The sequence below is a fragment of the Panthera tigris genome, chromosome C2 (assembly GCF_018350195.1).
Source record: "Panthera tigris isolate Pti1 chromosome C2, P.tigris_Pti1_mat1.1, whole genome shotgun sequence".
NCBI classification, from domain to species: Eukaryota; Metazoa; Chordata; class Mammalia; order Carnivora; family Felidae; genus Panthera; species Panthera tigris.
In genome coordinates, this window is record NC_056668.1 from 155,283,635 (window position 1) to 155,298,369 (window position 14,735).

The 14,735-nt window shown below is 44.4% G+C and overlaps 1 protein-coding gene across 1 annotated transcript in view; it reads right to left on the minus strand.

The window, feature by feature from the left end:
- The window catches only part of GLB1 (galactosidase beta 1), an 85,417-nt gene that overhangs the window by 19,486 nt on the left and 51,196 nt on the right, over positions 1-14,735 (minus strand). Inside the window, exons 11-14 of the mRNA XM_042957161.1 lie at positions 8,168-8,242; positions 5,672-5,761; positions 1,888-2,001; positions 290-421 (exon numbers count right to left, since the gene is read on the minus strand). Of these exons, the coding sequence (XP_042813095.1) occupies positions 290-421; positions 1,888-2,001; positions 5,672-5,761; positions 8,168-8,242 (411 nt within the window). The remainder of the gene's footprint in view (positions 1-289; positions 422-1,887; positions 2,002-5,671; positions 5,762-8,167; positions 8,243-14,735) is intronic.

The following is a 14,735-nucleotide window of genomic DNA, read 5'->3' on the forward strand; positions in this document are numbered from 1 at the left end:
ATGACCGAACCCGAACACGAGGGAAGGGTTCTCTTTGCAAAGCTCAACTTTCTCATCCTGCAGAGGAGGGCAGGTCCTCAAAATACACGAGCTTTGAAGTTGCAAAACAAATCATGGCAGGTTCAATCACCAAACTTGGCAAAGTGTGTGTGTTTTTAAAAACCGCTTCTACGTGAACAGGGCTGGAGGAGAAGAATGTATGTGCGAGAGTTTTTAAATGGCTTTACAAAGACTTCCTCGGGTGGCACAGACACAGTCCTATCGACCTCGACAGCGAGGCTGGTCCTACCTTGAAATCATTGATGTATCTGCCATAGTTCACACGCCCCATGTTCTCCACCAGAAGGTCCAGAGTGGCTCCGGCTTGCCCTGTTATGTTCAGAGTGATCACGTAACTTCGCTCCAGGACTCCCTGGGGCACCTGTGGGGTCAGAGTCCGGTGGGAATTAACTGAGGTGAGAAGGGCAACAGAGCTCGGCTGGCTCAGCTGTCACACTCATTTTCCTGCCTTGAGGTGTCACCAGACTCAGGAGACAGTGCTCTGCCGGCCCCTTTGCCCAAGCCACCGGCCAGGTGGCCAAGTTCCTCCAAACACTGCTTCCAAAACAGGCAACCCACCAGGCACAGCTCAGAGCAAGGGAAGGTCTAGGCTGGCTTCCTTTGCTCTGGGATGTTTGCTGCACGTCTTTTTTCTTTTAATTTTTTTTTACTACCTTTATTTATTTTTGAGAAACAGAGTGAGACAAAGCATGAGCGGGGGAGGGGCAGAGAGAGAAGGAGACACAGAATCCGAAGCAGGCTCCAGGCTCTGAGCAAGCGGTCAGCACAGAGCCCGATGCGGGGCTCGAACCCACAAACTGTGAGATCACGACCTGAGCCGAAGTCGGACGCTCAACCGACCGAGCCACCCGGGCGTCCCTACTGCACGTCTACTTTTAATAGAAAGGGAACGGACCCGACAACTCCAGGGGGGGATTCCTACTACGGGAGCCCCTCCGTGTTCTCACAGCACAAAAGGCAGTCATAAAAAGTGGCTTCTACACAACGTGGAGAGATGAGACCAAAAATCAGATAAATGAGATAAAAATCAGAGAGTTAGGTGGAGCAGTCTCACCTCAAAATACCTGATAGGATGCATTAACCACGAAAATTATATAATAGAATGAGAACAAACAACTGAAGTTTTACTGACTAGAATTCACGAAGACGACCCACCCCTAAACTGGAATTCAACACACAACGGCTGTCAGTATATACACGGGCAACACACACATGGTGTCCTAGAAACGTGCTCCCGCTGAAATGAAAGCCTTTGATCACAGCAGAATGGAAACATTTTAATTTAAAAATTTCTGAACAAATTTCCATGGTTAGAAAAATCTCTTCATGTGCTTTTTCACATGATTACTCCAGTGGAAGGAATGGAAATCCTCTAATGTTTCTTCCCTGCGCCGTGAAACAAAGTTCTTTGTGTATTGTGGCTATGATTACCATGAACAATCCCTCTGCATAGAATTTCTCCCACAGGATGAAGGCACAGAGCTAAACGAATCGCGGCTCCCGCGTGTTCAAAATGGGGCCTGTCCTCCAGGAGCAAAGGAGACATGGGTGACATCCTGTGGTTGGTCAGAGAGGACGGCCTGGGCTGGGGAGACCAGGAAGGTTTCCATGAAGGGGGCTGGCTTGAGCACACCCTTCCAGGTGCAGGCAGAGGGAGCATGGGTGAGGCCACATCAGCAAGCAAGGGCCACAGCTAAGGGACATCGAGAGGAGGGGCAGAGCCGGAGTGTAGAAAGGTGCGCAATGGCCTCGAATGCCCCATTTCCAAGCACAGACCACACATCCCCCCGTTGGGGCAGACACACACAGCTCAGAGACAATTCTTACCCCGTCCACGGCGACATAGGCGCGGTCATGGACTCCATTGAGGGGTGATGACAGGGGTGTGGGGTTGCTGCAGTCTTGAGGAAGCGTTGTTCGGTATAGCACGAAACCAAAATACTGGTGACAAAAAGAAGGAAGGAAAATACATCACTCTTTCAAAAAAGATAGCCTGGCCACCTCGATCTGTGTGAAAGTGCTGTTTCTAGAATCATAAGGAATAAAGTGTTTCTCTAGCCTCCAGCAAAAATTCAGTCTGAAAGAACTGGCTTAAATTTTTAGATCATACACTCTCGTAGCAGTCGCAGCAAGGAATCCAGAAGAGCATTTTATCAGACATCCCTTTCCCACACAAGGAAATTTGCCCAGAATCACTCAGGGGGATCCTATCATACATATCAGGAGGTTATTTACATTACCTCAAAAACACAACATAACACAACAAAAAAAGGCAAACGGGGCGCCTGACTGGCTCAATTGGTAGAGCATGTGACTTTTTAAAAATTTTAAAAATGTTTTTAATATTTGTTTATTTTTGAAAGCAAGAGAGACAGGGTATGAGTGGAAGAGGGACAGAAAGAGAGAGAGACACAGAATCCGAAGCAGGCTCCAGGCTCCGACCTGTCAGCACAGAGCCCGATGCGGGGCTCGAACCCATGAACCGCAAGATAATGACCTGAGCAGAAGTTGGACACTTAACCGACTGAGCTATCCAGGCGCCCCTCGGTAGAGCATGTGACTCTTGATCTCCGGGTCATGAGTTCAAGCCCCACATTGGGTGTAGAGATTATTTTGAAATAAAATCTTAGGGGTGCCTGGGTGGCTCAGTCGGTTAAGTGTCCGACTTCTGCTCAGGTCATGATCTCACAGCTTGTGGGTTCGAGCCCCGCATCGGGCTCCTGTGCTGACAACTTGGAGCCTGGAGCCTGCTTTGGATTTTGTGTCTCCCTCTCTCTCTGCCCCTCCCCTGTTTGTGCTGTCTTTCTCTCAAAAATAAATAAACATTGAAAAAAAAAAATCTTGAAAAAAAAAAAGACAACAATGAAGCCAACAATGTTGGTGAAACATTTTCCAGGTTCTTGGGCTAAATGTGCTCTAACATACAAAACAAGAGTCAATCAGAAACTGTTTAAAGTGGAGGGACGGGGGTGGCGGGAACAGAGACAGTGAGAGATGAGGGTGTAACCGGTGGCTAAGTCAGAAGCCAGAGATGCTGGAATCCTTGGTCCGAAAGGAAGGCCCCAGACTATCAGCCGCAGCAACAAAGAGCACCCTTGGCCTCAGCTGGTGACTTTCCTGCTCTGGATGTTAGGCAGGGTGAGTGGAACCACACCTTGTCATCCAGGGGGATCCCACAGACATCCAGTGTGGGACAGAGAAAAAGTTCCTCACGTCTAGAGCCCAGAAAGCAAGGGAGTGTATGTCGGCAAATGTGAAGGGGATTTAGACGAGGTGAAAAAAGAAACACGTTAACCCACGTTCTTGTGTTGCAGGAAAGGGCTGAACTCAAGAAATGTCACTGGGGCCACCACCCAAGCCTTCATGCACAAGGGTGCCCTCTCTCCCAGACCCCAAATCTCCACCTTTTTCTTGTTTGTTTGCTTTTTTCTTTTCAAAGTAACTGAGGTGGTAAGTCCTAGCTCAGAGGCTGAGGAACACTGAGGAAGGGCTCCCAGGAGGGAGCAGAAGTCATAGTGCTCCCTGCAAAGCTGGCTGCGGCCGCCGGGGTGGGGGTGGGGGTGGGGGTGGGGGTGAGGATGGGGTGGGGGCAGAGGAGCAGGGCTGCATCCCACTCCCTGCACCTGCGCTCTCCAGGGTTTCGCTGGAAATAAACACTCAGTGGGCTGGCCCCAGACCTGAAACAGCCAGGGCCCAGGGAGTGCCCCCAGTCCTAGAGCACTGCCTCGGCCAGAGATCACAGAGCAGAAGGGTCTGGCAAAGAACAGTGAGTGCACATGTCGATGCATCAACCTGGAATTCACTTCCCAGGTTCCAGCTGCTCTAGTGACCTGACCGTGTCTTGGCCGAGACGCTCCCCTGCTTGGTGAAAAAGGCGGGTTGTATTTTCTCGAGGAAGACGCGGACACAGCAGGTATTGGCTGGAACGGGAGCAAGGATTCTATCCAGTGTTAATGAAAGGAGGGCTTAATTACTCATTGCATCGACCCGACAGAGTTGTTAGAACAAAATCACAAGTGTAAACAGAGTAACCAGAGGCAAAATACACTAAGATTAGATATGCCACTGTCTTATTACCTTATGGTTCAGACACCTTCCAGAAGGGGATCTCCACAGAGAGTCATCAGGGGGATCCAGATAAGTTTCCATTTCGAAAAATGGGGCTGAGATCCTAACTAGGTGTTCAAACTTAACATCACAACAAGGGGACAAAGTGACCTCATGGACATCTTGACATGGCGCTCTGAGGACACAGCCCCTTTGTCACGCTCATGCCAAAAATGTTTTACTGAATCTAGTCAGTGAGGGGAAGTCTACAAGACAACTGGCCCGAACTCAGAAATGTCCATGTCATGAGAAAGAGAGAGAGGGAAAACAAGACTTAGGAATAGTGACAGAGGAAAGAAGAAAAAAGGGACATTATAACTAAATGCGATGTGTGATCATGGATCGGAAGCTGGATTGAAAAAAAGTTAAGGGGTGGCTGGGTGGCTCAGTCGGCTACGCATCTGACTCGGGCTCGGGGCATGACCTCATGGTTCGTGAGTTCAAATCCCACATGGGGCTTGCTGCTGTCAGCGTGGAGCCTGCTTCTGATCCTCTGTGTCCCTCTCTCTCTGCCCCTCCCCCACTCCTCTCCCTCAAAAATAAATAAACATTTAAAAAAAAAAGGTAAGCTATATAGGACATTATTGGATACTTGACTATAGACTGCATATTAAATAAGATTATGTCAACGTTAAATTTCTTAAGTGTGATCATCATATTGTGTTCATATAGGAAGATGTCCTTTTTCTTAAAAGATATATGCTGTAATATTTAGGGGTGACGTGTCAGGATACTGACCACAAACTCAAATGGTTAAAAAAGGGCAGTTGACTGCAGATACACACACAGACCCAACTGGCAACATTTAGTGAATCCAGGTGAAAGCTACAGGGGTGTAAATTACACTTTTCTTGCAACATTTTTAGATTTGAAGATTTCCAAAATAAAAAGCTGGGAAAAAATTTTTAAATAAATACGAGGGGCAGGCACCTGGCTGGCTCAGTCGGCCAAGTGTGCAACTCTTGGTCTCAGGGTCATGAGTTTGAGCCCCATGTCAGGCATGGAGCCCATTTAAAATAAATAAATAATAAATAAAATTCATATGAGGCAGTGCCTGGGTTAACCACATACACGCGGGCATGCATGTATGCACTGACAGGCGTTCTGCTCCCTTCAAAAGCGGGAAAAATCTCTAAGAACCTAACCTATTGAGAACACGGTCCCTACACCTTTGAGCTAACTAAGGACAAATAATTAAATGGTCTTTTTGCGCATTAAGATGGTGGTTTTCCTCTAGTAATCAAGACTAAGTAGATCAGAAATACAGTCAGAGTTATGTTGAATCAGGTTGAGCTACGCCTATTCAAGGCATGAGAAGAACGGGGTGGGGGGAATCTAGGAAGGACCACCGTGTGGTACTTAAAGCTACAGAGAGCCTGGAAATCGGTGGCGAATTTACACGGGACCCGATTTATCTGCCTACCACTTTAGCCCCTGCAGGGCAGTGCAGAAAGTACCTTTTTGTCAGTAGAAGAAGGGTGAAGCATTACCTCTGAAGGCCTACCTGTTTCACCTGGATAAACGTCAACGGATAAAGGCTTTTTATGGGCCCAGCAGGACACAGAATGTTCAGAGCGTCCTCCACCGTCTTTAACTGAAAAGAAACAAGACCAGCATTCACTCACTGTCACCTGGTCATCAGAGTGGAGGCTAATGCCATTTGCAAATTATCAAAGACATTACTGGATTGGACCAAATCCCTAAACAGACCTAAACTGTTAAAATTCCGCTCAATGCTGACCCCCAGTTGCCTTCAATCATCGCTATCCATCCCCTAACTCTCGATGAAAAATAACTCATGGTGGTCGTAAAGCGTGTCAAGCACATCTATTCGCAAATACAACCTCTATATAAAAGGCCCTTCAGGGGCGCCTGGGTGGCTCAGTCGGTTGGGCGACCGACTTCGGCTCAGGTCATGATCTCGCGGTCCGTGAGTTCGAGCCCCGCATCGGGCTCTGTGCTGACAGCTCAGAGCCTGGAGCCTGTTTCAGATTCTGTGTCTCCCTCTCGCTGACCCTCCCCTGTTCATGCTCTGTCTCTCTCTGTCTCAAAAATAAATAAAACGTTAAAAAAAATTAAAAAAAAAATTAAAAGGCCCTTCAAATGAATGAAAACCAAGACTCGGAGGCTGCCTCCTCTCTAAAGCCTTCCCCAGCATCCCGGAGGGAAGTAACCAGGACTGCACCTTCCTCTGAACTTGACTGTGGCCTATTTTCCACGCCTGCATCACGTACCGGCCGCTTACCTTTGCCGTCCTTGCCGTTGTGTCAGCTTCTTAAGGGCAGAGTCTGTGTGGTGCTCACCCGATACCCAGCACATAGTAGACACTCAATAAATGCTTACTACATTTAGTCCAGACGATCGTGTACTCTCACAACCCAGGAGGCTTACTCCGAGGTAATAACAAGGATGATGGCAGCTACCGATCGCTGAGTGCCTACCGAGGCCCAGGTGAGCGTACCTCGCACGCACACCCCAGTGAATCCTTACAACCGCCGGGTGGGGCAGCCATCACTGTCCCCAGGTTAGGGATGAGGAAACAGGTTCTCAGAGAGCCTCACGGGAGCAACGGCAGAGCCAAGGTCTGCAGTTAGGTTTGGCTCTGAACCTAGGACTTCCCGCGACTGACACTGGTTAGAAATTTTATGGACACTTTTGCAGGGATACCTTGCTGATGTGTAACATAAGGGAAAACAAAACCTTAAGTACAATTCCATCAGTTCAGCTACTCACATGGATGCTTTTCTATGTGGACAACTAAAGAAATTCCACTCACGGTAAACGGTTTATTCCATAAACCATGTCCTACATCAACTGAATTCAGTTGCGTGCTAATTTGCTGTCTTAAACTGTAAACATTTAGTTCATAAGGAAAAGCTATTTCTACTCACACAATTCTCCTTCATGGTAAATAGAATGTATTTTTGGTACTATGCTAGTTTTGTTTTGTTTTGTTTTAGCAATGTTGCTGTATTAAATATTTGTACCTATTTTCTGTTGCATAAAAATACATTTCTCGCAGCTCCAAAACAAATCAACCTCCTCAAGTAGCCAGCAGCAAGGAGAAAAATAGAAGATACTCCGTTTACAAGTGTGATTCAAGTCTGATCAAAACTAAAGAAAGATTCCTATCACGCAGAGAGACCACATTCTTTGTAGAATGTAACACACATATCTGACGCTAGGTGGAAAATGTCACAGGAGCTCAACCAATCATAGTATCAAAGGGCTTCACGAACGGAAAAATTATACAATCGTGTTTGGCATTTTGGTTAAAGATAAAAACTTACACTATTTTAGAATGTCAAGATTCTTAAGAAATGTGTAACTGCTTGTGGTTTTTTTTTTTTCTCTTGTGAGTTAACAGATGTAGGAGTTAGGGATTATAAAAGGGGAAATCCTGAAGACACAGATGGTCAAAACAAATTGATTTTGGCTTACGTCACTCCCGACAATGAAATGAAATCTCCCTTCTTTTTCTCTTTCCTAGAATAAAACGTCTTCAACTCCTTTTTATGATTAATTTCTAGCCATTTCCCTCTTGCTGCCCCATTTACCAAATAAACCAGAGCACAAAAATCAGTACATGATTTTGAGATGGAGGGAAGCACACTACATGTGCAAAGATCTATGACAATGCCTGTGGCTTTGGAGAACTCCCTAAAAAAATGTAAATTATGGAAAAAGAACCTCACCAAGCATAACAAGGTGGCATGTTATTCCCACAAAGGTCCTGAAGCTGCTTTGGATGACTGGTAATTGAACCAAAATGACCTGAATGATGCACAAACGTCCACCCACTCCTGCTCATGCCCTATGTGCTCACCCCGTCAATGTGACACACGCACGTCCCCATTTTCCCAGAAACATCACCTACCCCATCAGTCTCACAGAAAACCAATTCACAGAAAGATAGAACCAATTCCCCGGCGTGACACTTTCACTCACAACTGCTAAATTCCACCCCCTCACTCCCAACAGTTGTTATTTTCTTTCTTACCTTTTGCAGAGCAACTTTTCCATATGCAAACTTGGGTGTAGATGGAGGGATAAAACCTTCTGGTACTTTTTCAAACTAGAAACCAGAGTGGAGAAAGAAAAAAAAAAAGAAAAAAGAAAAGCTGTTAAACCCTCAGAAACGTAGCTATACAATTCAGTTTTCAAAAGGAGGCTCAAAGACTCGAACAATAGTGCGGGTGATTTTCGGAAAGGCAAAGGAACAAAAGGTTTCCCCCACCAGACAGGGTCTGGTAAAGCTCTTACTTCCGTGTGTGTGTGCGTGTCTGTGTATGTCTGCATTGTAAACTCCAGGAATCATTCAAATAATTATAAAGAAAAGACTTCAAAACGGAGAGCAAAAACAAGGAGAGAGAATGAGGTGATGGCAGAAGGCTGGAGTTGGGGGGAGAAAAGGAAAAAGGCCCAGGGCCAAACAGAATCTTGAAGGGAGGTAGCTGTAAGTAAGGAAAAGTATTACTCGCAGGTTGAATCTTACTGATAGATTAAAGTTTGATATCAGTGTTAAATTTCCTGTGGTTATGTAAGAGCATATTCCTACCTCTTATGAAACACACACTGAAGTATTTAGGGGTAAAGGTAAAGTATTTAAAGGTTACTGCATGTAACCCTCCAGTGGTTGAGAAAACCCAAGGGGGCAGTGAAGGGAAAATGATGAAGCACAGAGAGTGAAATGTTGACCTGGGTGAATCTGGGTGTGGAATACTCGAGCGCTCGATGTACTACTTTTATTCTTGAAACTTCTCTGTAAGTTTGAAATTTTTCTTAAATAAAAGCCAAAAACTAAAATAAAAATAGAACCTTACTATACACTAAACACACACACACACACACACACACACACACACACACACACACACATTTAAATTAGAGTTAGAAGATATAAGTGCCAAGTCTTAGAAGTCTGTGTCCACCTCCTAGTAGATTGCATTATGATCTCGCAGGCTCCCCACATTTCTTTCCTCCTCCATTCTTCTCTTCCTCCCTTCCTTTCCTGCGGTTTCCATCTTTTAAAATTATTTTTATTATTATGTTTTTTAATTTTTAAGGTTTATTTTTGAGAGAGAGACAGAGTGCAAGTGGGGGAGGGGAAGAGAGAGAGGGAGACACAGAATCCGAAGCGGGCTCCGGGCTCCGACCTGTCAGCACAGAGCCCGACGAGGGGCTCAAACCCACGAACCGCGAGATCATGACCTGAGCCGAAGTCAGACGCTTAACTGACTGAGCCACCCAGGCGCTCCTCGGTTTCCATTTTTTAAAGTACTTAAAAAGGAAGACGACAGACTGCTGTAATGAAAAGCAATAGTTTCCTGACTATTCTCTTTGTGCTATTCTTCAGAGGAAGCCATTTTAAATCCATTTAATTTTTCCATTTTTGCATCTTTTAGTTTCTGTATTTATACTTATCTGCTATTTCTTATTTCATCCCTTGAACACATTATTGATTTCTTTAATACATGAGAATTTAGCCCACGTGTACTGTTCTGGCTATCTCTCTTTCTTGCCAACATGGTTATATCAACATTTCTCTACTGGTTACCTTTGTAGCTTGAAATACTACACCTCTATTTCTTAGTTCCATCAATTAAGATGATCTTTTGTGTCCATACTTTTTAAGATAAGTCTATTTGCACCCTTTCCTGAGCTCTCTTCCCTACTCCCACCCCCAAATTATCAGTTATACTTTTACACTGTCAAGGTTAAAAAGTCTGTCCTGTACCCATACACCTTCCCACCACCTGTATACTGACTCTAAATTCAAAATCAATCAACAGTGTTCACATGATTATAATTATATAAATGTTACTCTCTGCAAAGCTAAGTAGTATGTATCATGGTGAATGTTCTGTGTTCTTCAGCTTTTTGTGTTCTTCTCCTCCCCTGGGGTTTCTAATTGCCTTTCTCTTTTCCTGTCTGCCTTTAGGTTAACTCCTCTTTAGCTGTTCTAAATTTCCAAAGATGGTGGCCAAGTTTCTCCAAACACTCTTTCCTCCCCCTAGTAAACTTCCTGTTGGAACTCTCGAGTCTTCTTGCTCCAAGGGAGTGACTCTCCTCTGGCCTTGATATTCTGGCACTTTTCTTCATTATTCTCCTGGTTTTAGCTTCTGTTTCTAGGATCTCGTAACTACCTCCTTTTGCTGGAGCAATCTCAAGTAACTTCCCAAGAAGTGGTATGTGGAAGGGAAATTTTTTGAATTTCTGAATGTCTGCAAATGGCATATGAAGTCGATAATTTGGATGAGTACAGAATTCTATACTGAAAATCATCTTCCCTTAGAAGGCAAGATTTGCCCCCCCATATCATCCGGTCTAAGTCACCGGATGATTCTTGTTCTTTCAAAGGTGACTGGCTTTTTCTCTCTAGAAGCTTGTAAGTGCTTTATTCTCTATGTTTTCATTTTTTTCCAAGGATGTGTTTGCGTTTGTGTGTTTTTTACATTTATTATTCTGGGCAACTCAAATATCCTTTTTGGTTTTAGAAGAAAATTCTGTGTTTTTTTAATATTTTCTTTTCTTCATCTTTTTCCCTTAAAAGTAAGTTAGACGTCCTAGTTTGTTCCTCTGTATCTCTCATCTTTTCTCTATTTCAATCTGTCTTCTGGTTCTAATTTCTAGGAGATTATTTTTTATTTTGGGGAAGCCTTCTTTGTTCTTTAATTGCTCCTTTTTCAAAGTATCCTATTCTTATAGTGTGAAAGCAACATCTTTCCAAATGTCTCTAAAAGATATAAATTTGAGAGGGTCTGCTCAGCTTTGCTTAAGATCTCTCATTTCTGTCCTGAATTATCTGTTGCCTTTAGGTTATTTTTCTGTTTACTTCATTTTGGTCTTTCTCTTTTCCTGTACAGGTTTTATGGATGTCTTCAAACATCCGGCCACCCTTGGCCATCCATTCTTATTTAATGGTAATGCAAATGAATGCACCAGCATTCGCATGACCATCTTCTCTAAGCCAATCCTGCTCTGTGTACCAGAGCAAGGTTTGTTCAGTGGGGAACTGTTTTAGGGTGATTTGGGAGGGAGTCAGACATAATATGTAAGGTTTTTGCTCTCAGGCTGCACACTTTTTTTTTTTAATTCTAATTTTCTGACTATTAAAAAGATGCTTCCCTGACGGACAGTTCATTTGAAAGAGGGGTGGCAAAGTGGAGGACCTGATGGGAAATAGGCAGTTCCATTAGCCTTCCCATTTTCAGCTGTTTCATTCTGTTTTTTGTCACATCTGCGTTTCCAGGACCCTGGTTCTATAGGGTTCTTTAAGAGTAATCTACTCCCTGTTAACCTGTTTCTTTAAAAAAAATTTTTTTTTAATGTTTATTTATTTTTGAGAGAGAGAGCATGAGTGGAGGAGGGGCAGACAGAGAGGGAGACACAGAATCCGAAGCAGGCTCCAGGCTCCGAGCCGTCAGCACAGAGCCCAACGTGGGGCTTGAACTCACGAACCGCGAGATCATGACCTGAGCCGAAGTCGGATGCTTAACTGACAGAGCCACCCAGGCACCCCTGTTAACCTGTTTCAATAATCCCCTTTCACACTCCCTGGGGACCTAGATTTCCTCGTGCTACTTCCTTAGTCACCTATATCTATTTTTTGTTACCCGGAAATTTTTTGAAATCTCTCATGCATGGATAGTGCCCCTCTTGATGGCTTCATTTAAAAAAATACCATTTTTAATCATTTAATAACATTTTGAAAGGCAGAAGAGATAAGTATGTGGTCAGCCATCCATCTTGAACTGTATTTCTAGTATTCAATGAATTGATAGTTCTGTGACATTTTTATATATTTTTTTATTTTTTATTTAAAAAAAAATTTTTTTTTTAATGTTTATTTATTTTTGAGACAGAGAGAGACAGAGCATGAATGGGGGAGGGTCAGAGAGAGGGAGACACAGAATCTGAAACAGGCTCCAGGCTCTGAGCTGTCAGCCCAGAGCCTGACGCGGGGCTCGAACTCACAGACCGTGAGATCGTGACCTGAGCCGAAGTCGGACGCTTAACCGACTGAGCCACCCAGGCGCCCCTGTGACATTTTTAAAGATTAAAAAATTTTTCTTAATGTTTATTTATTTTTGAGAGAGGGAGAGTGTGAGCAGGGAAGGGGAAGAGAGAGAGGGGGACAGAGGATGCGAAGCGGGCTCTGTGCTGACAGCAGTGAGCCTGATGTGGGGCTCGAACTCACGAACCGTGAGATCATGGCCTGAGCCAAAGTCAGACGCTCGACTGACTGGGCCACCCAGGCACCCCTCTGTGACATTTTTAAAAGAGCACATTAAAGGGGTGCCTGGGTGGCTCAGTCGGTTGAGCATCCGACTCTTGATTTCACCTCAGGACATGATCCCAGGGTCACGGGATCAAGCCCCGCATCAAGGCTCTGCGCTGAGCACAGAGGCTGCTTAAGATTCTCTCTCTCCCTCCCCCTGCCCCTCTTCCCAGCGGGTTCTCTCTCCCTCTCTCTCTCTCTCTCTCTCTCTCTCTCTCTCTCAAATAAATACAATGAGGGGCACCTGGGTGGCTCAGTCAGTTAAGTATCTGACTTCAATGAATTTGAGTCCCACATCACCTGAGCCCTGCTTCGGGTGAGCTCTGCTTCCCTCACTCCCTTTTCTCTCTGCCCCTCGCTCACTTGCGCCCTCTCTCTCTCTCTTAAAATAAAATAAAATAAAATAAGCACATTAAAACGATCTTCATGATTCACATTAAAATGAATGTGAGGCCAAGTAGTTGTATCTGTGGATCTCAGACAGACAAGATGGGAAATCTCTCTTCCCAGCCTCCCTGACAGTCCTAAACCACACTCATTGTCCTGTGGCAGTCTCCCTGCCTCTTCCTCCAGCCCACACTCTGGCCAATAGAAGCAGCAAACACAAATCCACAGAGGGGAACTGAGAGTCGTCTAATTTGTTTGCCGAGGTCCCCTATTCACCTGCACATAGTAGTGACCATGTCGTATCTAACTCCGAAAGTCAAGATGGAGTCCGGCGTCCAATGTGAGTAGGGCTGCAATCTCCTCTATCACACTGGAAGAAAAAATCGCGGCACAGGCAGCGTTCCTTAACCTACACTGAGCTCACAGGGATGGAATGCTTCTGTACTAGCTTGGTCTCTCCCTTGCTATGCACAAAGGCCCTTACAGTCCGTCATTGTATTTCCTTTTTAGAGGTGAGACTGGTGAACTTGCTCAAGAGAATCACAGGGCAAAGGAATGAGCTGGGATCTTGACCCCAAGGCAAGTGTTGTTTCTATCGTTCCACCTCACCTCCTTTATTGTACAACAGTACAAGAGACAGTGTCTCCTATTAATTAAACATAATTCCAGAGACAAAAACACCCCATGATACCTTTTCTCTTCCAGTTTTTCTCTTGGACCCTCTCCTTATGCACATATGCCATGAAAGATTAGAGACGGTTTTGTAACTTGCTACTTACCCAAAGTACTTCTGGCCTAAATACGGACAATAATTTTACTTATTGCATAATATATTCAATGTTTATTTTTCAGAGACAGAGAGAGAGAGAGAGAGAGACAGAGTGTGAGTGGGGGAGGGGCAGAGAGAGACGGAGACACAGAATCGGAAGCAGGCTCCAGGCTCTGAGCTGTCAGCACTGAGCCCGAAGCGGGGCTCAAACTCACAAACCGCGAGATCGTGACCTGAGCCCGAGTCGGACACTTAACCGACGGAGCCACCCGGATGCCCCTACTGCATATTACATCCAAATGGATACGACCATCCTTTCAGTATTAGGATTTAGATAATTTCCAATTCTTGATATTACAGATAGTGTTACAATGAACAACTGTAGGTCTATAGCATCATCTTGGTTAAAAAAAAAATCTTTTCAATAAAGCACCAAGTGAAGAGTTACTAGGCCAAATGATATAAGCATTTTATATGAGTCTTAATAGAGCGTATGCCGAAGTTTTCACCAAATGTCTATACGTGTTTACATCTTCCACCCAATTGTCGATCTGGATGTTGGTTTTTTTAAATCAGTGGTAAGAGCTCATCATAATGTTGATATTAAGTCTCCATCTGTCTATCCCATTTGCCCCAATCTTCTGTCTTTTCTTTTCAACAAGCTTAGTGATTTTTCACTGATTATCTTATAGTAAAATCCTAATCTTGTATCAAACGAATTTAATGTTCCAGAAAAGGATAAATATTCCAAAACACTATTTCAGAACCTTAATTTATTTTTCTGTCATAATCTGTGCTTTAATCAGAGTTTTCATACCGGTCATAAATGGTGCTTCTTATCCTGACTATTTAGCTGGACAAATTTAACATCAGAAGCTGCTCTTGTCCCAGTCAAATCAAATAGATTCAATGGCGACCAACCTCTCTTTCCCCAAGATCTCTAACGTTTTCATTCGTTCTTCTAACAAATTCTTATTAAGAAAGGACTTTGTGTCAGGTCCTACGCTTGGCACTGGGGACATAAACAGCCTAATGCAGACTGTGAAAAATGTGTGTAAACAAATGGTAGCAATGCACTATGGGAAGTAGCATGTTCAAGATGTCCACACTGCAAGGCGGTAGAAGAAGTTA